The 20481-nt window shown below is 48.0% G+C and overlaps 7 protein-coding genes across 7 annotated transcripts; 4 read left to right on the top strand and 3 right to left on the bottom strand.

Moving 5' to 3' along the window:
* Positions 1-421: 421 nt before the first annotated feature.
* On the top strand, positions 422-2191 carry ASPWEDRAFT_174733 (cytochrome P450; the record flags this gene model as incomplete). Its single annotated transcript, XM_040831257.1, has 9 exons — positions 422-527; positions 575-610; positions 669-890; positions 952-1577; positions 1635-1746; positions 1799-1849; positions 1910-1935; positions 2005-2078; positions 2140-2191. The coding sequence occupies 9 exons, from the start codon at positions 422-424 to the stop codon at positions 2189-2191; spliced, it is 1305 nt and encodes a 434-aa protein (XP_040687002.1).
* Positions 2192-2379: 188 nt separating this feature from the next.
* ASPWEDRAFT_185721 (uncharacterized protein) lies at positions 2380-8480 on the bottom strand (the record flags this gene model as incomplete). The annotated part of the gene is made up of 11 exons (XM_040832093.1): positions 7013-8480; positions 6603-6954; positions 6496-6548; positions 6234-6438; positions 5192-6184; positions 5002-5138; positions 4776-4948; positions 4606-4719; positions 3294-4541; positions 3216-3234; positions 2380-3147 (listed from the first exon to the last, which is right to left on the bottom strand). Exons 1-11 carry the CDS (start codon positions 8285-8287, stop codon positions 2380-2382), a joined length of 5337 nt encoding a protein of 1778 aa, XP_040687001.1. The 5' UTR covers positions 8288-8480.
* A 751-nt stretch (positions 8481-9231) lies between these two features.
* Positions 9232-10038, bottom strand: ASPWEDRAFT_185720 (uncharacterized protein; the record flags this gene model as incomplete). Its single annotated transcript, XM_040832092.1, has 3 exons — positions 9942-10038; positions 9796-9881; positions 9232-9743 (listed from the first exon to the last, which is right to left on the bottom strand). The coding sequence occupies exons 1-3, from the start codon at positions 9977-9979 to the stop codon at positions 9232-9234; spliced, it is 636 nt and encodes a 211-aa protein (XP_040687000.1). The 5' UTR covers positions 9980-10038.
* Positions 10039-10451: 413 nt separating this feature from the next.
* ASPWEDRAFT_116058 (uncharacterized protein) lies at positions 10452-10700 on the top strand (the record flags this gene model as incomplete). Its single annotated transcript, XM_040828630.1, has 1 exon — positions 10452-10700. The coding sequence occupies one exon, from the start codon at positions 10452-10454 to the stop codon at positions 10698-10700; it is 249 nt and encodes an 82-aa protein (XP_040686999.1).
* Positions 10701-12203: 1503 nt separating this feature from the next.
* ASPWEDRAFT_70879 (class I adenylate-forming enzyme family protein) lies at positions 12204-14282 on the top strand. The gene is made up of 5 exons (XM_040839149.1): positions 12204-12508; positions 12574-13319; positions 13367-13461; positions 13507-13628; positions 13676-14282. The coding sequence occupies exons 2-5, from the start codon at positions 12597-12599 to the stop codon at positions 14017-14019; spliced, it is 1284 nt and encodes a 427-aa protein (XP_040686998.1). The 5' UTR covers positions 12204-12508; positions 12574-12596; the 3' UTR covers positions 14020-14282.
* Positions 14283-15917: 1635 nt separating this feature from the next.
* ASPWEDRAFT_30406 (terpene synthase family protein) lies at positions 15918-17396 on the bottom strand (the record flags this gene model as incomplete). The annotated part of the gene is made up of 5 exons (XM_040833401.1): positions 15918-16338; positions 16391-16647; positions 16707-16735; positions 16794-17288; positions 17354-17396. 5 exons carry the CDS (start codon positions 17394-17396, stop codon positions 15918-15920), a joined length of 1245 nt encoding a protein of 414 aa, XP_040686997.1.
* Positions 17397-18669: 1273 nt separating this feature from the next.
* Positions 18670-20271, top strand: ASPWEDRAFT_160022 (cytochrome P450; the record flags this gene model as incomplete). Its single annotated transcript, XM_040829774.1, has 1 exon — positions 18670-20271. One exon carries the CDS (start codon positions 18670-18672, stop codon positions 20269-20271), a length of 1602 nt encoding a protein of 533 aa, XP_040686996.1.
* Positions 20272-20481: the final 210 nt, after the last annotated feature.

The following is a 20481-nucleotide window of genomic DNA, read 5'->3' as shown; positions in this document are numbered from 1 at the left end:
TATTACCGTACCCGATACATACCCCAGCCCCGCACCTGCCCCAATGTGCGGTCTCCGGTGCGCTGAGTTGTACCTTATCTTGTTGCTTCCAAGTGGCAATGGCTGTTGGACCAGGGGCTTTGGATATTTAAAGTAACTGCTCTTGCACTATTCAGTCCTCCCAGAGTAATCAAAGTTGATACACCAAGCTACTTCAAACGCAATGGAAAGTTTCACCAGTTTCGACTTCTCGCCCAAACAGGTCATACACACGTTTACTACAGCCAGCCGATCATCTACAAGCATTTTATGCACATCACTGCTCCTGCTTACCCTCTACATCTTATATATTCGCTTCCTCACACCTCTAGCTCCAATACCAGGCCCATTTTTAGCATGTCTTTCGAGACTATGGATGGTGTGGTTCTCTAACAAGGGCAGCATGCATCGCGTCATGCTTGACTTGCACGCCAAACATGGGAAGCTTGTTAGGGTTGGCCCGACGGAAGTCAGTGTGGCTGATCTGGATGCTATCAAGATGATTTACGGTAATAGTCATCAGAAGTTGGGTATATACCGCTGCTAACTGAAATAGGTGCGGGTACGAAATTCAGGAAAAGTGATTGGTATTGTGAGTGTCTTATCTATTTGCATATATAGCAACCTAGGTCGCTTACAAGTATGCAAAGCTGTCTGGCAAGGCCACCGGAAATTCGATCTCTTCGGAGAACGCGACGAGAGCATTCATGGTGCACAGCGGAGACTGGTTAACGGCGTTTATTCCATGAACAGCTTGAAGGATTTCGAAGATGGAGTGGATGATGTCATCAAAAAATTCATGCAGTGCATGAGCAAGCAGGACGCTAGGGCGACAGTCGATATTGGAAAGTGGGTGCAGCTTTTTGCTTTTGGTAGGCCTCCATCTCTCTCTACACGTTGGCATATGAAGTGAAAGGCTGCTAACGGCAGAAGACGTAATTGGCGAAATCACGTTCTCAAAGACATTCTCGTTTCTGGAGAATGGGACAGATGGTGGTGCATTCAGCCAAATCGAGAATGCGCTCCGCTGTGCTGCTTGGGTTGGTCAGGTGCCGTGGCTCTACTGGCTGCATGACTATCTTTCTCCTCTCATCGGAAGCCACCTGGCTATCGCTGCGCGCCATGGCAAGATTCGACAAATTGCTGCCCGAGAGGTCACTGCCCGCCAGGGGAACGTCGGTGAGCAGCATGATATACTAACCAAACTTTTCGACGTACAGGCCAAAAAAGGTCAGCAGCTGAAGGACGACGATATTCTCTCCATGGCAACGTCGAATGTGTTTGCCGGGTCCGACACGACTGCCATATCTCTCCGCTCGATCATTTACTATCTCTTGAAGAACCCAGCTTGTATATCTAGGCTGATGGACGAGATTCAAGACAGAAAGAACCAAGGAAGGCTCTCCGATCCGGTAAAGTTAGACGAGGCGAACAGCATGCCGTACCTGCAGGCCTGTATGTATGAAGCTCTAAGACTCCACCCGGCTGTTGGTATGAGCCTTCCCCGGGTTGTACCCGCAGAGGGTATTACGATCGATGGGTGCTTCCTGCCAGCAGGAGTAAGTTTATCCTTGAATACACCTCCGTACATCCTACTAACAGTCGAAATTGCATAGACAACGGTGGGTGTAAACCCTTGGGTGGTGCATCGCGATGAAACCATTTTTGGCGAGCATGTAGAGTCTTTTCGGCCGGAAAGATGGTTGGAGGATGATAACGGTGATAAGAGTATGTGGCCCTTTAACCAACAGAAATCCTCGATGCTCATTTCATGGCACAGAGAGATTCTTTTTCGCATTCGGTGGCAGTGCTCGGGTTTGCCTTGGTAAAAGTATGTATTCCGCTCCTTCAGACAGTCACATTATAGAATAGCTGACATATCCCTTTGAAGATATCAGTTGGATGGAAATGAGCAAGGTAATCAAAAAAGATATCTTATTTAACGCAAATGCTTTCTCATCTGCTAATTAATGCGCTACGCAATAGATGATCCCGACTCTGCTCAGTCGGTTTGAGATTCAGCTGGCGAGCCCAGATACCCCTTGGAAGGAAACATGCTGGTAAGTTGGCTCTAGGGACATGGACCTGTGGTATTGAAGTTTACTGATGAAAATTGTATAGGTGGTTTGTCAAGCAAGAAGGTGTTATGATCAATCTTTGTCCACGTCAGTGACAGGACTATTTTCTTGAAATCTTAGTCTCGCATGTTATATAACGGAGAAACACGAAATGCATCATGAGGTTGCTCTATCACATGCTGTGGGGAAAGCATCGTCATCCTCGATCCCACGAACAAATAGACAAAACAACATTTTAGAACCATCACAACCCACGCTGAATATAGATCCTGCCTTACTAATATCACACCGCAAGCTTCAGGATCTTGTTGGTCACTCCCTTGTAAAAGTCACTGAGCGGTTTACCAGGCGTCCATTCTGCCTCAATGTCAAAGTGCTTGCTCACCACCGTGCCATGGAATTTGAACAGCAGGGGCTTGTTGTCAACCAGCGCATGAGTGTGCACTGCCACCTCAATTTGCTCGATGTGAAAGCCGGCGTTGATTGTCTTTTGGATGTCATCGACCACCTTTTCCAGCGCATGCATTCCATTTTGCCAATTCTCCTTGAGCGTCTGCAGACCGGCCTGCATTCCTTGTATGACATTATTCACTTTTTCATGCATCTCAAGCTGATTTTTGTAGTTTCGCTCGAGCTCCGCCAGTACTGCATCCTCTTCCAGCGATTTGAGCTTCTCATCGGCCTTGGCGATCTCATCTTCGAGTCCTGGTTTGTTCTGGTTCAGGATTTCCAGCGCCTCCCGGATAGCCCTCTGATACTCGTTGTTCTCATTCTGCATCGCCTCGAGATTCTTTATGGCTCTTTTGATTTTCTCTTCTTCTGTGTCAATAAAGGATCTGATAAACCCGTCGAACCCCCCTCCGTTGACAAGGCTGTTGATTCCATTGGCCGTGTGTTCCACCGCCGCTTCTGCATCTTCAATACCCTTGACGAGCTGTTGGAAGGCGTCGGAATTAAGGGTGTCTTCAAGTGCCTTTGCCGCTTCGAGATAACCGCCCATTATTATTTTGGCAGATTCATGGAACAATTCGGCCGCCCCGAGTTGGGGGAGCTGCATACATCAGTTAGCTTCCACAACACATCCATGATTGCTGTCAAGAAGGAATAGTAATGACCTACCCAGTAAGGAAGCTCCCATCTATTAATACGTGTCAGCGCTATCCAAGGGCTTCATGGGAACCGAGGGTCAGGACCTACACGTATACATTTTTTACCTTCCATCTCAACCACTCAACGTCTTTCCACGCAGCTTCCAGAATCCTCTCTTTTTCATAATAGGCTCCTTTGGCAATATTAACCTTCTTGAGAAAATCTAAGCCGAATCGATCTTGCTGCATTTTCTTCAGCCGGGCCAACACCGCCTCATAGTCTTCCTTTTCTTTTATGGCCTTTTGCAGCTTGTCATCGTACTCCTTTCTCTTGCGCTGGATGAGAGATGCCTTTTCCTGCTTGGCCCTTTCGACCGCGTCTTTCAGCTCTTGTTCGACCTTGGCTTTGTTTTGCCTGGCTTTGGTCACCTCGTCTTCCAGCCGAGTGATTTCATTCGCTGCCTCGGTGCGTTTCTGCTTCTCCTCAGTCATCCTGCGTTTGCGCTGCTCGCGCCTTGCCTTTACTTCCTCCTCTGCCTTGGTCAGTCCCTCCTTGAGCTGGTCCATTTCAGCCTGCCTGATGGCAACCTGTGCTCCGATGAGTTGTTGAAGAGATTCGATACTCTCCGTACCGAGCTTCTCGATTGTCTCGAGCAAGCTCTTGATACTTTCACAAATCATGTCAAACAGATCACCCTTGATCTCAGCGTGGAAATATAAATCCTTTGTTGCTAGATCCTTGACCTCCTTGAAGTCCTCCACGGTAGCTTGCAGATTGATTGCGAACGCGTTAGTAAAAGCCACAGCGATGGACGCATCGAAAGACGGGGTCTTGGTTCCCATTTGGATGTCGATCAAGGCGGCAAAGCCAATTCCAAAGCAGGTAACCATTCCGTTTACCTTGATCACCTGTTGGTCTTTGGTCATCACCACAACCATGCTGGCTCTGGGATCTCCATTCGCCGATGAGACGACCAGCGGGCCGAGACTAAAATTGTCGATATGTCCTTGGAAATCCAGACCTGCTTTTGTAATGCTCAGGTCGAATTTGGCCGTCTTGCCAAACGCCGTTAGCTTCCCACCGGCTGATATACCCTGCGGGTACTCTCTTCCGGCGATGGTCCCCCCTGTGGAGAGGTACATATTGGCATCGGTAAAGACAAACGTATCATCGCCGCCGTGGATATCTTGCAAGACTTGAATCTCGGCAATCTGGCCGGCAACATGGATGATTTCGACCAGATCGACCTTGGAAATATTGGCCGATAAGACTTGCTCACCAGGGTGGTGGCTGATCTGCATGGCAGCTCCAGCAGTAAGATCTCCTACCTCAATATCTCCAGCAAGGCCCAGCTTGCTACCCATACTGTTAGCCGGCTCCCAAATAGTAGCCATCTTGGGATGGGAAGCGATTGACTCACGAAGGTCCAGCTTCCATGACCGTTGCATAGGTAATTTCAATCTCGACTCTGAAGTCGGCGATCTTAACGTGTCTGCTGATGTTGAACGGATTCACCCACGGCGACTTGGTGGCGCTAGATGCGAATATTAGCACTGTGAGTCTAAAGGGGTAATACTAAAGAAATCATACATCGAAGCCGATGAACTTAGCAGACCAGCCTTCACCATGCCTTCGAGCAGCAAGGGGTCCTCGTCCGAGTCCATCAAGATGTTTAAAGTGCCCGTGACCATCAAGCTAGGATTCTGGCTGATTTCGATGCCAACTCCAATCTCGCACAGTTTCACACTATCAGTGATCGTGACCTGTTTGTTCGGTACTTAGCACTGTTCGGGTGGAAGAAGAGAAAATTCCTCACATCAAAAGCTTTGGGCAAGTGGATGTCAAGCTCCAGCTTGTTCTGTATAGTTGCGACGAGAACCAGACCATCCACGTTCTGTTTGGCGAAATTGTTCAGCTCGGGCAGAGGTGGCACCGTCGCGCACAGTGAGATGCCTACCATCGAGTCGTCAGTCTGAAACCCAAATGAGTATGATATCCCAACTTACCCTTTTTGACTGGATATTTGAGCGTGTTCAATTCCTTGATGGTATTGTTTTCGCCAGATGCCGCGATCAGAGCGATGTTCTCCAGCTGCAGGTCGGCCATGGGGCCTTCCATGATATGGCACATCTTCCCAAGGTTCAAAGGTCCCTCGTAGATGCCAAACAAGACCCATTCTCGTTCAGACTTCTTCTTTGACTTGGCGTTGGTTTCGCTCCGCTCAGTCATGAACGCAGCCGTCACGGTGATGCCACTGAAATCAACCTTTCCTTTGATGGCAAACTTGCTGGCTCGATTGAAGACCTCAACCTTGTCCTTTCCAGCTTTCTTTTTGTCTTTTATTTCTCCCTTGGGTTTGGGCTTGTCCTTGGAGGTATCCCCGGAGGCATCCTTGGACTTTTCTGGCTTTGCTCCAATAAAGATATCGATGCTGGCTTCTTTGATGGTGACCCCAGCATCCTTGATTTCGTAGTCCTCGACTCCACCTTGGATAGTGAGGCCTGAGATGCTGTCTATTTTGATCAAACCATGAACACTCTTGCAATCGTTGAAGCTGACTTTGCCAGAGAGCTCCAGGGAACTCGAAGACTCTTCTTCTTCCTTTTCGTCCTTTTTCTTCTTTTCTTCCGTTTCTTCCGTTTCCCCCTTCTTTTCCCCATCTTCTTTCTCCACTTGTTTGCTATCCTTTCCCTCCTTTTCCACCTTTCCCTCCTTTTTCTTCTCTTCTTCGTTTTTCTTCTCTTCTTCGTTTTTCTTCTCTTCGTTTTTCTTCTCTTCTTCGTTTTTCTTCTCTTCTTCGTTTTCTTCCGTTTCTTCCTTTTCCTCGTCACTGCTTTCCTTGTTCTGCAGCTTGCGGCTGATATTCAAATGCAGTTCTTCAAAGACCAGGTCATGCTCTTTGGCTTCCCTTGATGGTTCGCCTCCGGTAATCTGAGCATATATCTTCAATATCGAGTCGAGTTTCAGGTTTCCGACTTTCGCGTCAAAATGGTAGTCCTCTAGGATTGGGTCAATCAACATTCCGTTTGGAAAATCCACCATACTCACGTCTCGATAGAAACCCTTCGATTTCGAGAGTTGCATTCTTCGGCTTCTCCTCTTCCTTAACCACTTGCCCCTCGTCAATCTTTTTGTCATCTTCCTTCTTGTCAAGACACCCTTGAGCAAACTCGAGAGATCCAGTTACAGAGAGAGTGCAAGACTTGCGAAATCCGCCGGGTTTGAAGAATGCGTGCAACCGAGCTTCTTTCATCTGTTGTGTATCAAGTCCTTAGCCACTCATCCCCAACCATCGTTGCATCCGACTTACATCAAGATTCGAGATCGCACAGAAATCTTTCCACTCTTCCACCGCGATCAACACTGTCATACAATTAGCTTTGTGTTTCCGCCGTGAACACGGAACATGGAACTCACATTCATATTGCTTTCCTCTTTCTGCGACCTCGTCTGCCTCACCATCCTTGGCATCTGCTTCGTCAGTCTCCTTACCTGCGTCGTCGTCTTTCTTCTCTTCTTTCTCTTCCTCGTTGCCGCTCTCGCCTTTTCCATCCTCACCTCCATTCTCACCCTCCTCTCCCCCCTCCTTTTCCTCCTTCCAGTCTCCCATACGAATCCAGTACCTTGCCTCCAGCGGCACCGGTGACTTGGGAGCTTTTGTAATGTGAAGCATGCCAAACAGCCCGAAACCTACCTTCCATTCCTTCTTTTCCTTTTTGCCCATTCCGTCTGCGGCACCATACTTCATCGTGGAGGCTTTGGAGGAGGCCTATTCGTGATGAGATTTGCATTAGCCATCTGTCACAGAGGAGTCGTGCGAGACGTACTTTGTCTTTCTTGGTTATAATTTCCTTTGACTTGCCGTCATTCTCCTCCTTTGCCTTGTCTTTGTCTTCTTTATCGCCCTCCTGCTCCTTCTCCTTCTCCTCCTCCTCCTCCTCCTTTTTTATGGTTTCCCTTCTAGCAGAGAGCTCGATGCCCGCTGTTTGGAATTGCAAGACGTCCCAAGCAGGCAACTTCATCTCATTGAAAAAAGCTTGAAGAACGATACCCTCAATTTTGGGCTTCTTGCTCCAGTCTCTCTCCTTTGCCAAAAGAGCACTGAGCCGTATTTTCGAGGGTAGCTCTGTGGCCTTGTCACTGCCAAAGACATTCTTCAAACCATCTGAGATCCACTGCAGTCCATCCTTCAACTCCAAATCACCTTGCAGACGGAGTCCATCGGGAAACAGAGTGTCCTTGTTCGTGTTTGCGAAGGTAAACTCCAGGTTCTTGAGAGGCAAGCCTCGGATCATCTTGTTTTCAATCTCTGGGAAGAAGATGTCTAGGGGAGATTCCATGTCTTCAAGCTTGACCTTTTCATTGATATCTTGGTCTTTCTCACTGTCTTTCCCATCTGCATTGCTCTTGAAACAGTACAGCTTGCCGGTAACTCCCTCAACACCGAAGAAATTCTTGATCTCACCACTGAGAACGTAGGAATCAATAGCGGCTGCACCGACCTTCCCCTTTGACTCCTTCAGTCCTTTCTCCAATTCAGACAACGGCACAGCCTTGCTATCCTTGGGGAACGAGATATCGGAATCCATATGAGCAGGGAGCAGAAGCATCGGCTGAGCAGCGATCTGCTTGGATTGTCCGACCGGTGTAACAAGCAACGGAGCCCCACTGCTCTTGGCCCCAGAAACGGGGACAGGCATCACGTTCCAGTCATTGTAAGTGCCATCCTGGTCTCCCACAACAAGCGCGACGTTTTGCACCTCAGCGTGTCCGACGATGAGCTGCTCGGGAGAGTCAGGAGAGTCTGCAGATACGGACGTCACAGCCGAAAATGTCGACAAGTTCATCCATTGGGCCGGGCTGGCTGGCTGTGTTGAGAAGGACTCATCCAGGGTCCTGTGAGGGGCGGCTTGGGCTTTCTCTTTGGGAAAGCTGGCTGAGCCCAGGGATGTCAAGTGGCCGCTAGCCAGCAGGTCTTTTGCAAAGGAGGAAAGGGAGACGAGTTCCTGGTCGCGTGCCATTCTGTCGGTTTGCTGGTTATTCGTCCGTCCTCCGCTGTGAGATTGGAACAGAAGAAGTGCAGTCGCAGGCTGTCCATCCATTTAAGTACTGGAGACAGAACCCATTGTTTCATCCCACGAGACCGCCCACCGTCTTTTCTTTTCAACATCCCAACTCAACATTTCAGAATCTCAACATCCACCTGGGCAACCCCGCAGCCAGCTGGTCGATCTCAGCTGCGCCATTTTGCTGGTATGTTCCAGCTGAAGGGGCACCGTGGCCGATCTATTCTAGTTGCTGTGTGTTGCCCTAATATTAGCGCATTAGATCTACCCAATAGTCTAATATATCGTGGGGCCGATCCGCTAGTAACCAAGATTTCGCGTCATTAAATATGGAACTTTGTGCTCTCTCGTGCATAAGTGATTATTACTGTGGGTTTATCTTCAGTTCTGGATAACTAGCCTATTAACTGTGTATTCGAAGGGGGGGGATATCACACCGCCACTCGCCGAGTTTTCTATCAAGTTTGGATATTAATTTCTCAGCAAATGTCAGCAGGCTGTCGATTTTCCTAGGTCGCAGCATTTCCCTCTCTGGCTCTGCTACCTTATAGCCTCATATAGGCCATTCCACACAAATGTACCTGGGTATAAGCAACTAGAGATCGTGTCTTTTTATCAATTGCATTGAATTGTTCCAAACTCCAATGCAGGCAAATTTCTTGCTCCTTGACATATACGAGTAAAAAATCCCCGATACTCGAATCATTTAGACTGTCAACTTAATCAGTCTCATGTTTTTCTTTACTATTTCATCCCATTAATTTAGGGTTCTAAGCCGGAGAAATGTAATAGATAGGCAAGATGTAAAATGGAATTTTAAACGCTTTAAACCATTTATTATGCCTCTTAGAGAGTACTGCGACAGCATTTTCTGCTGAGAAGGACATTCCGCAAGGCAATCGTGAATGGATATAACACAACAAAGACAGCGAAGAATTAAATGCAACACAGAACCAAGGAAGAGAAAGGTTAGTCAAAGTTCAGACCGTAAATGGAGTGGGATGCGTTGTTAAACAGTGCTGACACCCTACTGGGCAGCAGAAGCCACCAATTCCACGCTCATCAGGTACAGCAGCACAGCCCGATACATGGTTAACCGCCTCCAGCGCCGCCAGCAGGAAGGCAAAGACTCTCTCCTTCATCAGCAAGGCTGCGATGATAGACACACCACTAGTCGTAATACTGAGGACGTACACACGCCTGATGGCCTCGGTAATGGCGCTTGCTGCAGCAAGCTCTGCGGAGAGCTCCTTGAACAAAGAACTCTGCGTACCGGCAACCGCGCTGCAGATCTGCGCGGTGGTGTATCCACGGCCGCCTAGGGCTTTTCCGAGATTCACAAAAGCGAGGCTCTGGAAGATCTGCCCAGATGTCAAGAGCCAAAGTGGTGTGCCGCCGATTTGGGAGATATTCTGCAGAGAAATGGCGCCCTGAGCGTCTTTGCTGGTAAGGCCTTGGAGGGGTGGCTTGATGCCTGCCAGGGTATAGCCCGCTTGGAAGGTTAACCCGCTTCGCACTGCGAAAAGAACGCTATACCCGTATACATTGCCTGCGGGTGTCGGAATCAACGGTATACATAAGCGCACCGCCAGTAGTCATCAAGATGCCCTTGGCAAGATATAATACCCAGCTAGGAATTGAGTTAGCCAGAACAACCGCTCCAAGTTTCTGAGAGCTCCTTTGTACGTACTAATAGCCGATTTTAGGCAGAGAGGCGCCAGAAGCCATATTCGTGGACACGAGAATCAAGATAAACTGAAGGAGGCGCACGGCGACTTTGATAGCTGTATCTCCATGGACGAGTTGAAAATACAGCGGAGTGTAATATAGCGGGATGTAGATATTGGACACTGCTGCTGCGAATCTCTCCAGTGGAAGATGCTTCCGACTCCATGATGCGAATGTCAGTGAGAAGCTAGCCAGATAGACGATGGTGATTATAGGATTTTATCTAGACAATAACCAATTCTTGTAACTTACTGAATCAAGAGTCAATAGGAGGTTAAAAGTCCATTCATTCTGCTAGTGACGATCACATCTCGATGATGCTGGGGGTGACACAAACAACGGGCCGAGCGCAGATCTGGATCCACGGCGGCCCGAAAACTTTGCCAGGCCCCAAAAGTCAAAATACTTTATATTGGTTCGCCAGAACGTCGAGTTAAACGCCCATCTGATATTCATTTTAATACATACCATCATGTCGAAGCTCCTCGCTGTGGTTGGTGCAACTGGAACACAGGGCCACTCCGTCATCGACGCTGCCCTCAAGGATGGAAAATATCGCATCCGAAGCATCACCCGAAACCCGTCCAGCGAAAAAGCAACTGCCTTGAGTGCACTGGGTGTGGAGGTAGTCCAAGCTGATCTGGACGATGAAGCTTCCCTCATCAAGGCGCTTGAGGCGAGAGCAGAAAGAATATATAAATATATATCCATCACTATTTAACTGACAAATGCCCGGGCAACTTCTGGTATCTATTTCCAACTATCTCCCGCTAAAGGTTTCACCCCGCTGCCAACAGTCGGTAAGCCAAGGAAGAATGTGGGGATCTTTTCCCTGGCTATTCTGAACCAGCCCGCCACAGCCCTTCCAGGGAAACGGTCATGGCTCATACCGAAAACACCACATTAGACCGGATACTCAGTGACTAGTCCGAGGTGACCGGCAAGCGGGCTGTCTACGTCCAGACTAGCATGGCAGACTACAGCATGATCTGGACCGGATGGGCAGAAGAGATGGGGCTCACGCTCCAGTTCTAGGAAGAGTACAAGGAGAAGAGCCGGACTGATAGATCTACTACAGTCTTGACAAAAGATGATCTACAAATGCCGCTGGAGAACCTGAGGAGTTTTAAAGATCGGCTAGTTGATGTTGATATGAATTGGAGTTCTTTGCAAGTTCCTAATGTAGTTATGGTTCTTTTTTTTTGTTTTTTTTTTTTTTTTCCAACGACCGAAACGACATGGTCTCGTGTACAAAGACCTACATACTCGGTGCGTCAAAATACTCTCACTTTCTGAAAAGTTGTAAAATATATCTTCTATTGTATTCTTTCCCTCAGAAGCCCTGGGATATTAGGTCATAGCCAGGGATATAAAAAAGAAAAACATACAACATCAGGGATTCGCTGGTGGTCACCCACCCAACTACTAACCTGCCGGCGTGTGGCTTAAGTACGGCTGAGCGGACGGGAAGCCCTGTTCTCCACACCCTGTGGTCGTATGTACCATCTTTTTATCAGCTGGGGTTTACAACGATGTCTTCAATAAAACATCTGCTTTGCACGGCTGTCGTGATGTCTGAACCTGAGACATCATAAGGCCTCTGGGTATCTACATTCAATGTTTACCAAGCCCATATTTATTTTGAACAAAATACAATAACAAGAACAATACTTGTGGTTGATCATCATCAGTATAATCAGGGCGCACGGTGGCTATAGTAGATTTATAGACAGTATTGCCCACTGTTTCCCCCACAAGGTGCAAGCTCACACTGATACGCACATCACCGTCAATTGGATTCTAATATACACATTTATCATACTCACCCTCTTCTCAACGTGAAGCTTCCGGCAGCGGTTCGCAGAGGTCATTCAAACAGTACTCGCCCTTCCTACAGTTGCTAGTGGTTGTGCGTGGCTTGACCTTGATTGCATTGTTCGTAGAGGCCTGGACTGGCTCGCCCTCGGCCTGTATATACTAACTTTAACGTTATGCATGGCTAGTGCAATGTTTATGAATGGGGTTTGGCAATTTCTAACACGGTAACTTAGCTTGGAAGAGTAAAGATGTTGTGTAACTGATTAGCAAATAGCCTGTCTGTTACTCTGCCATGCTAGAAATATCACGTTTGCAGTATACCCCATCCTGCAGGGATCCCACTTCCAAGTCACACAGACGAACCCCTCATCTCCAACACAAAAACAACAACCTCCCATCCCACCATGCCAGAGTCAAATTACCTCCCCAACGAGTCCTTCTTCCATGGCCTCCTACATTTCACAGCTCAGAATCCCCATCGCATAATTATTCGCGATCCCGAAGCGGGACTCGAGGCCAGCTGGCTCCAGTTCTGGGCTGATGTCTTGCAAACCCGAAGCCAGCTGCTCTCGCAGCTGAGCGCGTGGGTGCGCGATGAGAGCTGTGTGCTGAGGGAAACAGTGCATGTGTGTGTGCTTGGAAAGGCGAATTATGAGGCGTGTGTTGCGGCGTTTGCGATTCTGGGGTTGGGGGGTGTTTATTTGCCGTTGCGTATGAAGTTATTATATTATGTTAAGGATTGATATGAGATGCTGACTTTTTTTTGGTTCGCTCAGCTCCTCACCTATCTCCAAAGGATATGCTGCATCTTCTTCGAACCTGCCCACAAAAACATATCCTCGCTGAAGCTGGATTTGTCAAACAGGCAAAGGAAATCCAGCAATACGCTGCCCAGCACAATCAAGAAGTAACAGTCATCCCAATCCAAAGCCAAACTCCAGCACCTCTTAGTCTATCTGCTCTAAATCTCCAAATCCACGAACTATCAACCGTCCCTGCCTCCCAACCAGGCATAATATTCTTCTCCTCGGGCTCAACCGGCATCCCAAAAGGCGTCGTCCACGCCCGCAGATTCCTATACGATCTGCCCCGCGCAGACCCGGACGAATGCGCCCTCCTCCATCGCCCTCTCTACTGGGCCGGTGGCTCGATGGTGTTCATAAAGGCTATCCTACGTGATCAGGCTGTGCAAGTCATTGACACGGCGGCTAGTATGGCGGCGTACTGGGAGGTGCTGAGACAAGGCCGCGTGACGGCAATCCTGTCGACTGTGCTTTTATGGGATGGCTTGGCGGCTTATTACCGAGATCATATTTCCCATCTCTCGGATGAGAAGAGGGATGAGTATCGACGTGGTGTGCGGAGACTGAGGAATCCGGAAATAGGTGGGTATACGCCGTTGCCTGAGTTGTTGCGTTTCTGGAGAGACGAGATTGGGAAGGAGTTGGTGGTTATTTATGCATCGAGTGAGACGGGGGGGATTGTGCTTTCTTCGAGGGATGGGTATGATGTTAACATGGAGGTGAGATCAGCAATTGCACAAGCTAGATGCCATTATTAACCTCTCAGAGGTATATTGGCATGTCGGTACCAGGACGTGAGGTCATTCTTTCACGCGGGGACCATGGTGAAATCCTTGTCAGGGGCAAAATGACCTTCATCGGGTAAGGTCTTCGCCACACCGAATGAGAATGTAACTAAACATCCAGATACCTCAACGACGAGATATCTCGAGAAGATCTGTTCACACACGACGGCTACTACAAAACCGGTGACATTGCACACCGCAAGGGCGATCATTTTTTCTTCGACGGTCGTGCCTCTATGGACTGTATGCCCCTTTCATCCCCTCTCTATATCCTTTTCTAACCAACGCAGTCATAAAAACAATAGCCAGTCCAGTTCCCATCGTCTATCTTGAAAACCAAATCTCAAAACTCCCACATATACAAGAAGCATACGTCGTTCCAGTTTACGATGCTCGAATTGGGAATCGCGTGGGAGTTTTGGCTCGTGTCAGTGCTCCAAACTACGATCTGCAGACGCTGCGTGATGCTCTAGCTGAAGCACAAGTTGCTTCTCATATGCTTCCGACTGTGCTAAGACTCCTCAGTGACGAAGAAAAAGTCCCCATGACTGACTCGGCAAAGATTGCAAAGATGAAGCTTTTGGAGTTATATTTTCCGAAGTCAGGGGGCATGCCGGGAAAGACTAAATTGTGATGCGGGATCCTTCGGGATAATCTGGATGATTATGATGGTAGAATATAACATTCAGTTAAACACCTCCTTTTCAATCCCTCGAAGGCCGAAAGCCATTGTCGGGACAGGCGGCAAAGCTAAAGGAGGCTGGACAGGAGTATCAAACATGAAATGAATAGGAGTATTAACGGTACATTCGTGGCAGTCTCGTTGTTTCCATAATCAACAGTAACAATCAGGACAAGTCTTGTCAATCCGCCGCTATTTTCCAGCCAACTCCCGCGTCTGGACGCGGTTGATCGATGGATTCAGTCATATTGGTCATAATGAGAAAGGAATAAAAACCCTGCCTAACGCGAGCCTCCCGTACGGAGCAGGAAACGTCTGCCTCTCTGCTGGCTCCATCCTCCGTCCTTCGTGCCCCAGCCCAAGTAGGTGTAAGAACGTCGCGTGTGAGGTGGTATGTAGAGACCCTATGCCCCCTTTCTGCAAGTGGCATTATTCCCACCACCTCGTAATAACTTCCTAACTTTATTATCCCGGTAGCGTGGCTGGGTGTATTGAACTGGCATACTGGGGAGAGAGGCGCGCTTGTGTTCGAGATTTTGGTAGCTTTGGTCTGAAAGCTCAGTCAGTGCGATGTATTGGGAGCCTTGATGGAGATGGAACGTTTGATATCTGCTTTCCATAAAGGCGGTTGCGTCGTCAATGTTTATGAAGCTTATTGGTACTCGGGGGAGACACAATAGGCGGTTGTTGGTATTGGCATTTTTGTGGGAAAAGCGACGTCAGAATCGCTGGTTATCATGATATCCCCTTGAAGGCAGTCTTAAATGTAGAGGAAAGACGTCTCGGGAGACAAGATGGAAACAGTTAAAGCTTTGGAAGAAAGTTCGATTGAAGCACAGTTGATGATACCTAGGAAACCACACCCATAATTTTCGCCTCAGGCAGCACTTCCTTCCGTCTATGCACATCCAGCCTAACCACCGCGCCCATAGAGCATATTATAGTAATTTCCCGACAGCAACAGTAATCCCCAATATATATCACTATTGCAACTGACTTCCTATCTTTTGAAGCACGTTAGCTGTCCCGGGTCTTTCAGAGCAATTAGCAAGAACACCAAGAAAAAGATATGTTTACTAATGCCAATCCTGTTCAGTATATCGGCAGAGGTCGCATATTGCACCATGATCTGAAGTTTTCGAGGCATAGACGAAGATATCGATACCCGCAAAGGATGAACAGCAGGTGATCACGGCCAGGGATAAGGAAGCCATCCCCACTCCCATAAACAGCTTGTTTTCACGATAATAGTTGAAGATGTCGTATATCGACAAGGAAGGCAGATATCAGCTAGATACAAGAGCGCAGAGAGTGAATATAATGAGAAATAGGGAGGCGAAAGGGCCGTACAGGAGGGTGGGTTTCTCTTGTGTAGCGTCCTGATTTGTAGGCGTAGACCTGCATGTTCTTTTTCTGATCGTGGAAGGAAACATGTTGGAGAAATGCCTAAGAACGCCGCTTTAGTTGAGCGGTGTCAAATTGATGAAGATGGTTTGAGCTTTCGTAACGAGACTGCACGAGTGGAATTGACTTGAATGGAAATTCCTGCTTCAGACAACGAAGGAGGGGTAATTTATAGGAATATCAACACGGTCCTCTACTTAAAGTCGGTAAGCAAATGCACAGTGGCAGAATTTCCATTTGAAATTAATGAAAATGCCCCGCAAAATTACATTGTTTAGGCCTTTCAATGCCATTGAGAAACCATCTGTTTCATAAACCTGCCGGGCTACGTGTCGACGATATGTACCTAACTTAATTCAGGTATTACGAGAGCAATACAATGAAAGAAAAAAGACAAAACATTCCGCTAATTTACAATGCCAATATGGCTCTAAGGCAATCGCATACTATTCAAGTCGGAACCCTTCCCCTCCGTATCGGGACATGACCGTGGAGACAAAAACATTGCCACTCATGACATGCAGGGTAGCATCGATAAACCGCCATTCCTCAGCGGTGAGGGTATCCTCGGACATCATCCGCTGGATCTCGTCGTCGATCTCCGTCTCGATCTGCAGCTGAAGGGCCTGCGTCATAGCCACCGCTGATGCGTTGGTCGGCAGACGAAAGAGGTTCTTGACTACATCCACTGCGTTGATCATATACAGAACCTTCCCTGTGTCGAACGCTCGTTTTTCCTTCTCCCAGGACCCAAGGTCGTTGGCGATGGAGACATGGTCTTTGAGTAGGCGGATATATTTGGCTAACCGAGGGCTGTTGAGGTCGACGGACGAATTCATGCCAAATTTGGTACATCCCAAGACGTATCTAAAGTTAGGTTAGATGGTGAACATAGGAAACCTCAGCAAAATTCACTTACGGAACTGCTGCATCCTCATGTCTGTATAACAGGAATTCTTCCAGGTCCTTGTATTGCTTGGGCGGAGGCGGTCTTGTGAAAAACTGCACCATGAGATCAATCATTTCCTGTCCTCCATTATTCCCTGAAACGCGGTCCAATTCTTGAATCTCTTCGATTGCCTGGTCGATCATCATCTGTAAGAATGACTTTGGTTCATCATTGCTCTTGAAACCTGGCTGCATACGGGCGACGAATTGATTTTGCACACTGGTAAACTGGCAGGAAAGCAGTCAGAATCTGTGAAGCTAAATTAAGATTTCTTGGATTGACTTACCGAGTCCATATCGTGCATCTCCCAGAAATCTGTTTGGTTAGCAAGTCAGGTCTTCAGCGTTTTTCCGTGGAATCAGGACAGCCATACCATCAAACACAAAGATGAAAACATTGACAATTGCCAGAAGTCGTGTGCGATTTCTGCCCCCCTCAGAAAACAGATATGTTGGAAACTTGACCCAACCCTCTTCCATCTTTGTAGACAGCTCCTTGCGAGAGATCTCCGCAATCGAGTGTCCAGATTTGTATATTTGTTGGGCCGACTCGTCGGCCGCAAAGTGTGCCAGGAAGACCCTTGTAGTGTCGATAGTTAGTTGCCAGTATCGATTTTGACGACAGGAGAGAATTCCAGTGGCCCAGGGAAGGCCAGCCTGGACGGGGAAGATGTCGATCGCGTGTTCACTACGTTCGACACTCTCTTCCTGGGTCTCTGGTTGGCTCATTCGGAGGAAACGCTTCGATTGAAGGTAATCGTTGAACTTCAAGGTAGGCAGGGACAGGTATTTGATTCCACCGTTGAGGTAGTCGTAGGCATAGTTGACAGGGAATTGGTATTCCTGATCTATCGGTGAGGAAAGACCCTCTGTTGATTTGTTAGCAGGAATACCTTAAACAGAGGGACTTGACTCGGGCATAGGGCATATCTACCTTTAACCGAAGACAGGTTGATTGTCTGTGTCGCGATCATCATCGTGAACAAGAACTGATGAAATGTCGCCTGGAACGTTGATGCTTTCCGTAAGAATGGCTGTGGACGGTATGTATTCGACAGGTGCAAAAGGCCCTTAAATACCTCAAGAAGGCGATGCTCTCAATAGCGTCAGCAGAGCCTATTCCACCCTGCTTTGATCTCGACGGGACAGATCCCCATCCTCCCAATGCTACCTCGCCATCGCAGACCCGTATCGAGGAAATTACTGGATGCGTCATTGCCCGCTTGGGTGATGATACCCCTCCTGTTTCAAGGATGGTGGGGAGGGAAAGCTGTAATGAGAGATGACGATGTCTTCCTATCAGGCCACTTCGACTTAGGGCATCGGACATGTACCGTAGAATTATATGAGCAAAGAAAGACTGGCTGACGCGAATAAAGTTTTCCACAATGTCGACGCCAATGCAGGCTCCCTGGCAGTGCTGATCCTGCGAGTCAACTTATTCCAATGTCGAACGGGAGAGAGAGGCAGAGAAATGATGGACAATCTTGCCACCGTCGAAGAGGACAAGTGGCGGTGTGGGAAAACAAGAGAGTAGAAGACAAGAGAGAGTGGATCGTTTCAAAGGGAGAAACACCGAGTATCGCAAGAATCGATATGGCCTGCGGCATTTGCTCGTGTTCGAGTCATTCACTGTGAGAGTTCGTATAGAAGACGGCAGGATTAGTGTTGACACGTCAGACTGTCAAAAGTGGATCTGTATAGACGTCTCGAAGATGGCAGTGTATCAGTCCCTTGGACGGCATAATCGAGGATCTGCAATCCAATCATGATCGCCAATTCTCCCGGAGAATAAGTGAGCAATGTTATTTACTAGCGCGATGCTTCAATACGAGTTTATGCCGGTACCAGGTATTGTCTCTGGGTTGAAACTGCCATGTCTAGATGAGGACATTTGCATACTTGACAAGAAGCCACACCATTCAGTAGACCTAATTCCAGAAATTCGACAATAAGAAGGGGCCATCACAATCCAATTGACTGGAGCGGGATTGTTGACCGACTTCCGCGCTGTTTCGAAGACACCTTCCTAATATGGCCGGACTGAAGCATTTCTCCGAGGAACTCAATGCTGCCTGTCATGCAGTCTACCTAAGTAGGTACTTGGTACTTTCTCTAATGAGGGGTGGTCTAGTAGTGCCATTTCTAAGTAGTTATTTGTAAGAACGCTACAGCATAGGTCACACTATTTCTACACTCATCCATCAATTGAGTTGCGTCGACCTGACAATTTCTTGTTCATGTTTCGATATGGCTTCTCTCGCAGTCAAGGCGTTTGATGATATCCTGTGGAAGCAGTGTATTCAGCCCAACTTGGGAATACTGCTCTTCGCCCTCTGTGTGTCTTGTATTCTCTTCCTCCGCCGCTGGCCTAAGAGAACTCTGCCTCCAGGGCCACCGCCTCTCCCCCTTCTAGGGAATATACACCAGACTCCTTCCAAGGATATGTGGAAAACCTACAAGCAATGGCACGACAAATACGGACCCATCATCAGCATGCAATACGGACAGAAGACCGTCGTCAGCATCGGCTCTTTCAAGGTCTGCAAGGATCTCCTCGATAAACGAAGTACCAGCTATAGCTCCCGGCCTCAGTTAATTGTCGCGAATTACATGAACAGAGGTCTTCATTCAGGGTTCCTGCTGTACGGCGAACGTTTGAAAGCGCACCAAGCCCTTCACGCCGTCATTCTCAATCCTCGGGTTGTGAAGAGCTATGGGTATGTACAGGATATCGAGAGCCGACAGCTTTTGCATGATATCCTCCAATCCAGAGGCCATGGCTTTCAGGACATTATTCACCGGTATACCTATTCCGCTGTCTTCACCCTGGCATACGGAAAACGATTCGCCAGTGTCGACGATGAGACTATTTTGAAGGTCGATGAAATGGCGGAGGCTGTTGCTGAGAATCTTCAAAAGCCTTCGTTTTTAATCGTCGAGGCGTTCCCTTTCCTCGACCGGCTGCCTCGCCTACTCGCACCGTGGAGGCGAATGGGAGATCATCACTATGAAGAGACTAGTCAGCTATTCGAATCATTGTTACAGCTTGGACGGTCGACAAGCTCGTGGAACTGGTCCAAGGAACTATCCAAGTCGAACGATGAGCGAGATGCATTGTCGGATACGGAACTCGCCTTTGTCCTTGGGACGTTGGTGGAAGGCAACTCGACAGCGGACAAAATCCTTGAATTCTTCATCATGGCATGTGTCCTACACCAACCAGAGTTCCATCATGCGCAGCGGGAGATTGACACGGTTGTTGGAACAGACAGACTCCCGGATTGCAGTGATGCCCCAGACCTCCCGTATGTGAATGCTTTTATCCAGGAAGTAGTGAGATGGCGACCCATAACACCACTGGGCATTCCACACGCACTAGTGAAAGATGATGAATATCGCGGTTACCACATTCCCAAGGGCGCTACCATCATGGCCAATAACTGGGCCATGGAGCTAGACGATGAGCTATTCCCAGATGCATCTGAATTTCGACCGGAGCGATGGTTGCAAACGCCCAATCTCCCCACAGCCGCCTTTGGCTTTGGTAAAAGATCTTGCCCTGGTCAGCATCTCGGTCGTCGATCTTTGTTCATTGTCGTCAGCCGTCTTCTTTGGGGTTTTAATATCCAGCACGCTTGTGATGAGAATGGTCAAAAATTTGAGATTGATTCTTCAAAGGTCACGCAGAGTTCACTTACAGGCCCTCTGCCTTTCGAGGCCTCCTTCATAGTGAGATCGCCAAGGCACCAGGATATTATTGAGAATCAGTTCTCGAACTCGGAGAAAAATCCAGATGCAATTATGGATCATGTGCATTCACTGGTCAAATCTGCCTCAGGCAGGCTGTAGCCTTGTAGCCTTGGTGCCTTGATGCCTGAGCTATACGGCCGTGCTAAGAACTAGATCTTGAAGATGAACAAAAACAAGACTTTAACATGTGATGTCTTTCTACCCATTCATGAGTATTTGCGGTCTTATACATACTTAAGTTCTCTTTGTTTCTCATATCTCAATAAAATTACACCGTAATATTGTTCCTGACATTATTCAAACCGACAG

This window comes from Aspergillus wentii (genome assembly GCF_001890725.1).
Source record: "Aspergillus wentii DTO 134E9 unplaced genomic scaffold ASPWEscaffold_6, whole genome shotgun sequence".
Taxonomy (NCBI): Eukaryota; Fungi; Ascomycota; class Eurotiomycetes; order Eurotiales; family Aspergillaceae; genus Aspergillus; species Aspergillus wentii.
This window is presented reverse-complemented; position numbering and strand designations above follow the sequence as displayed.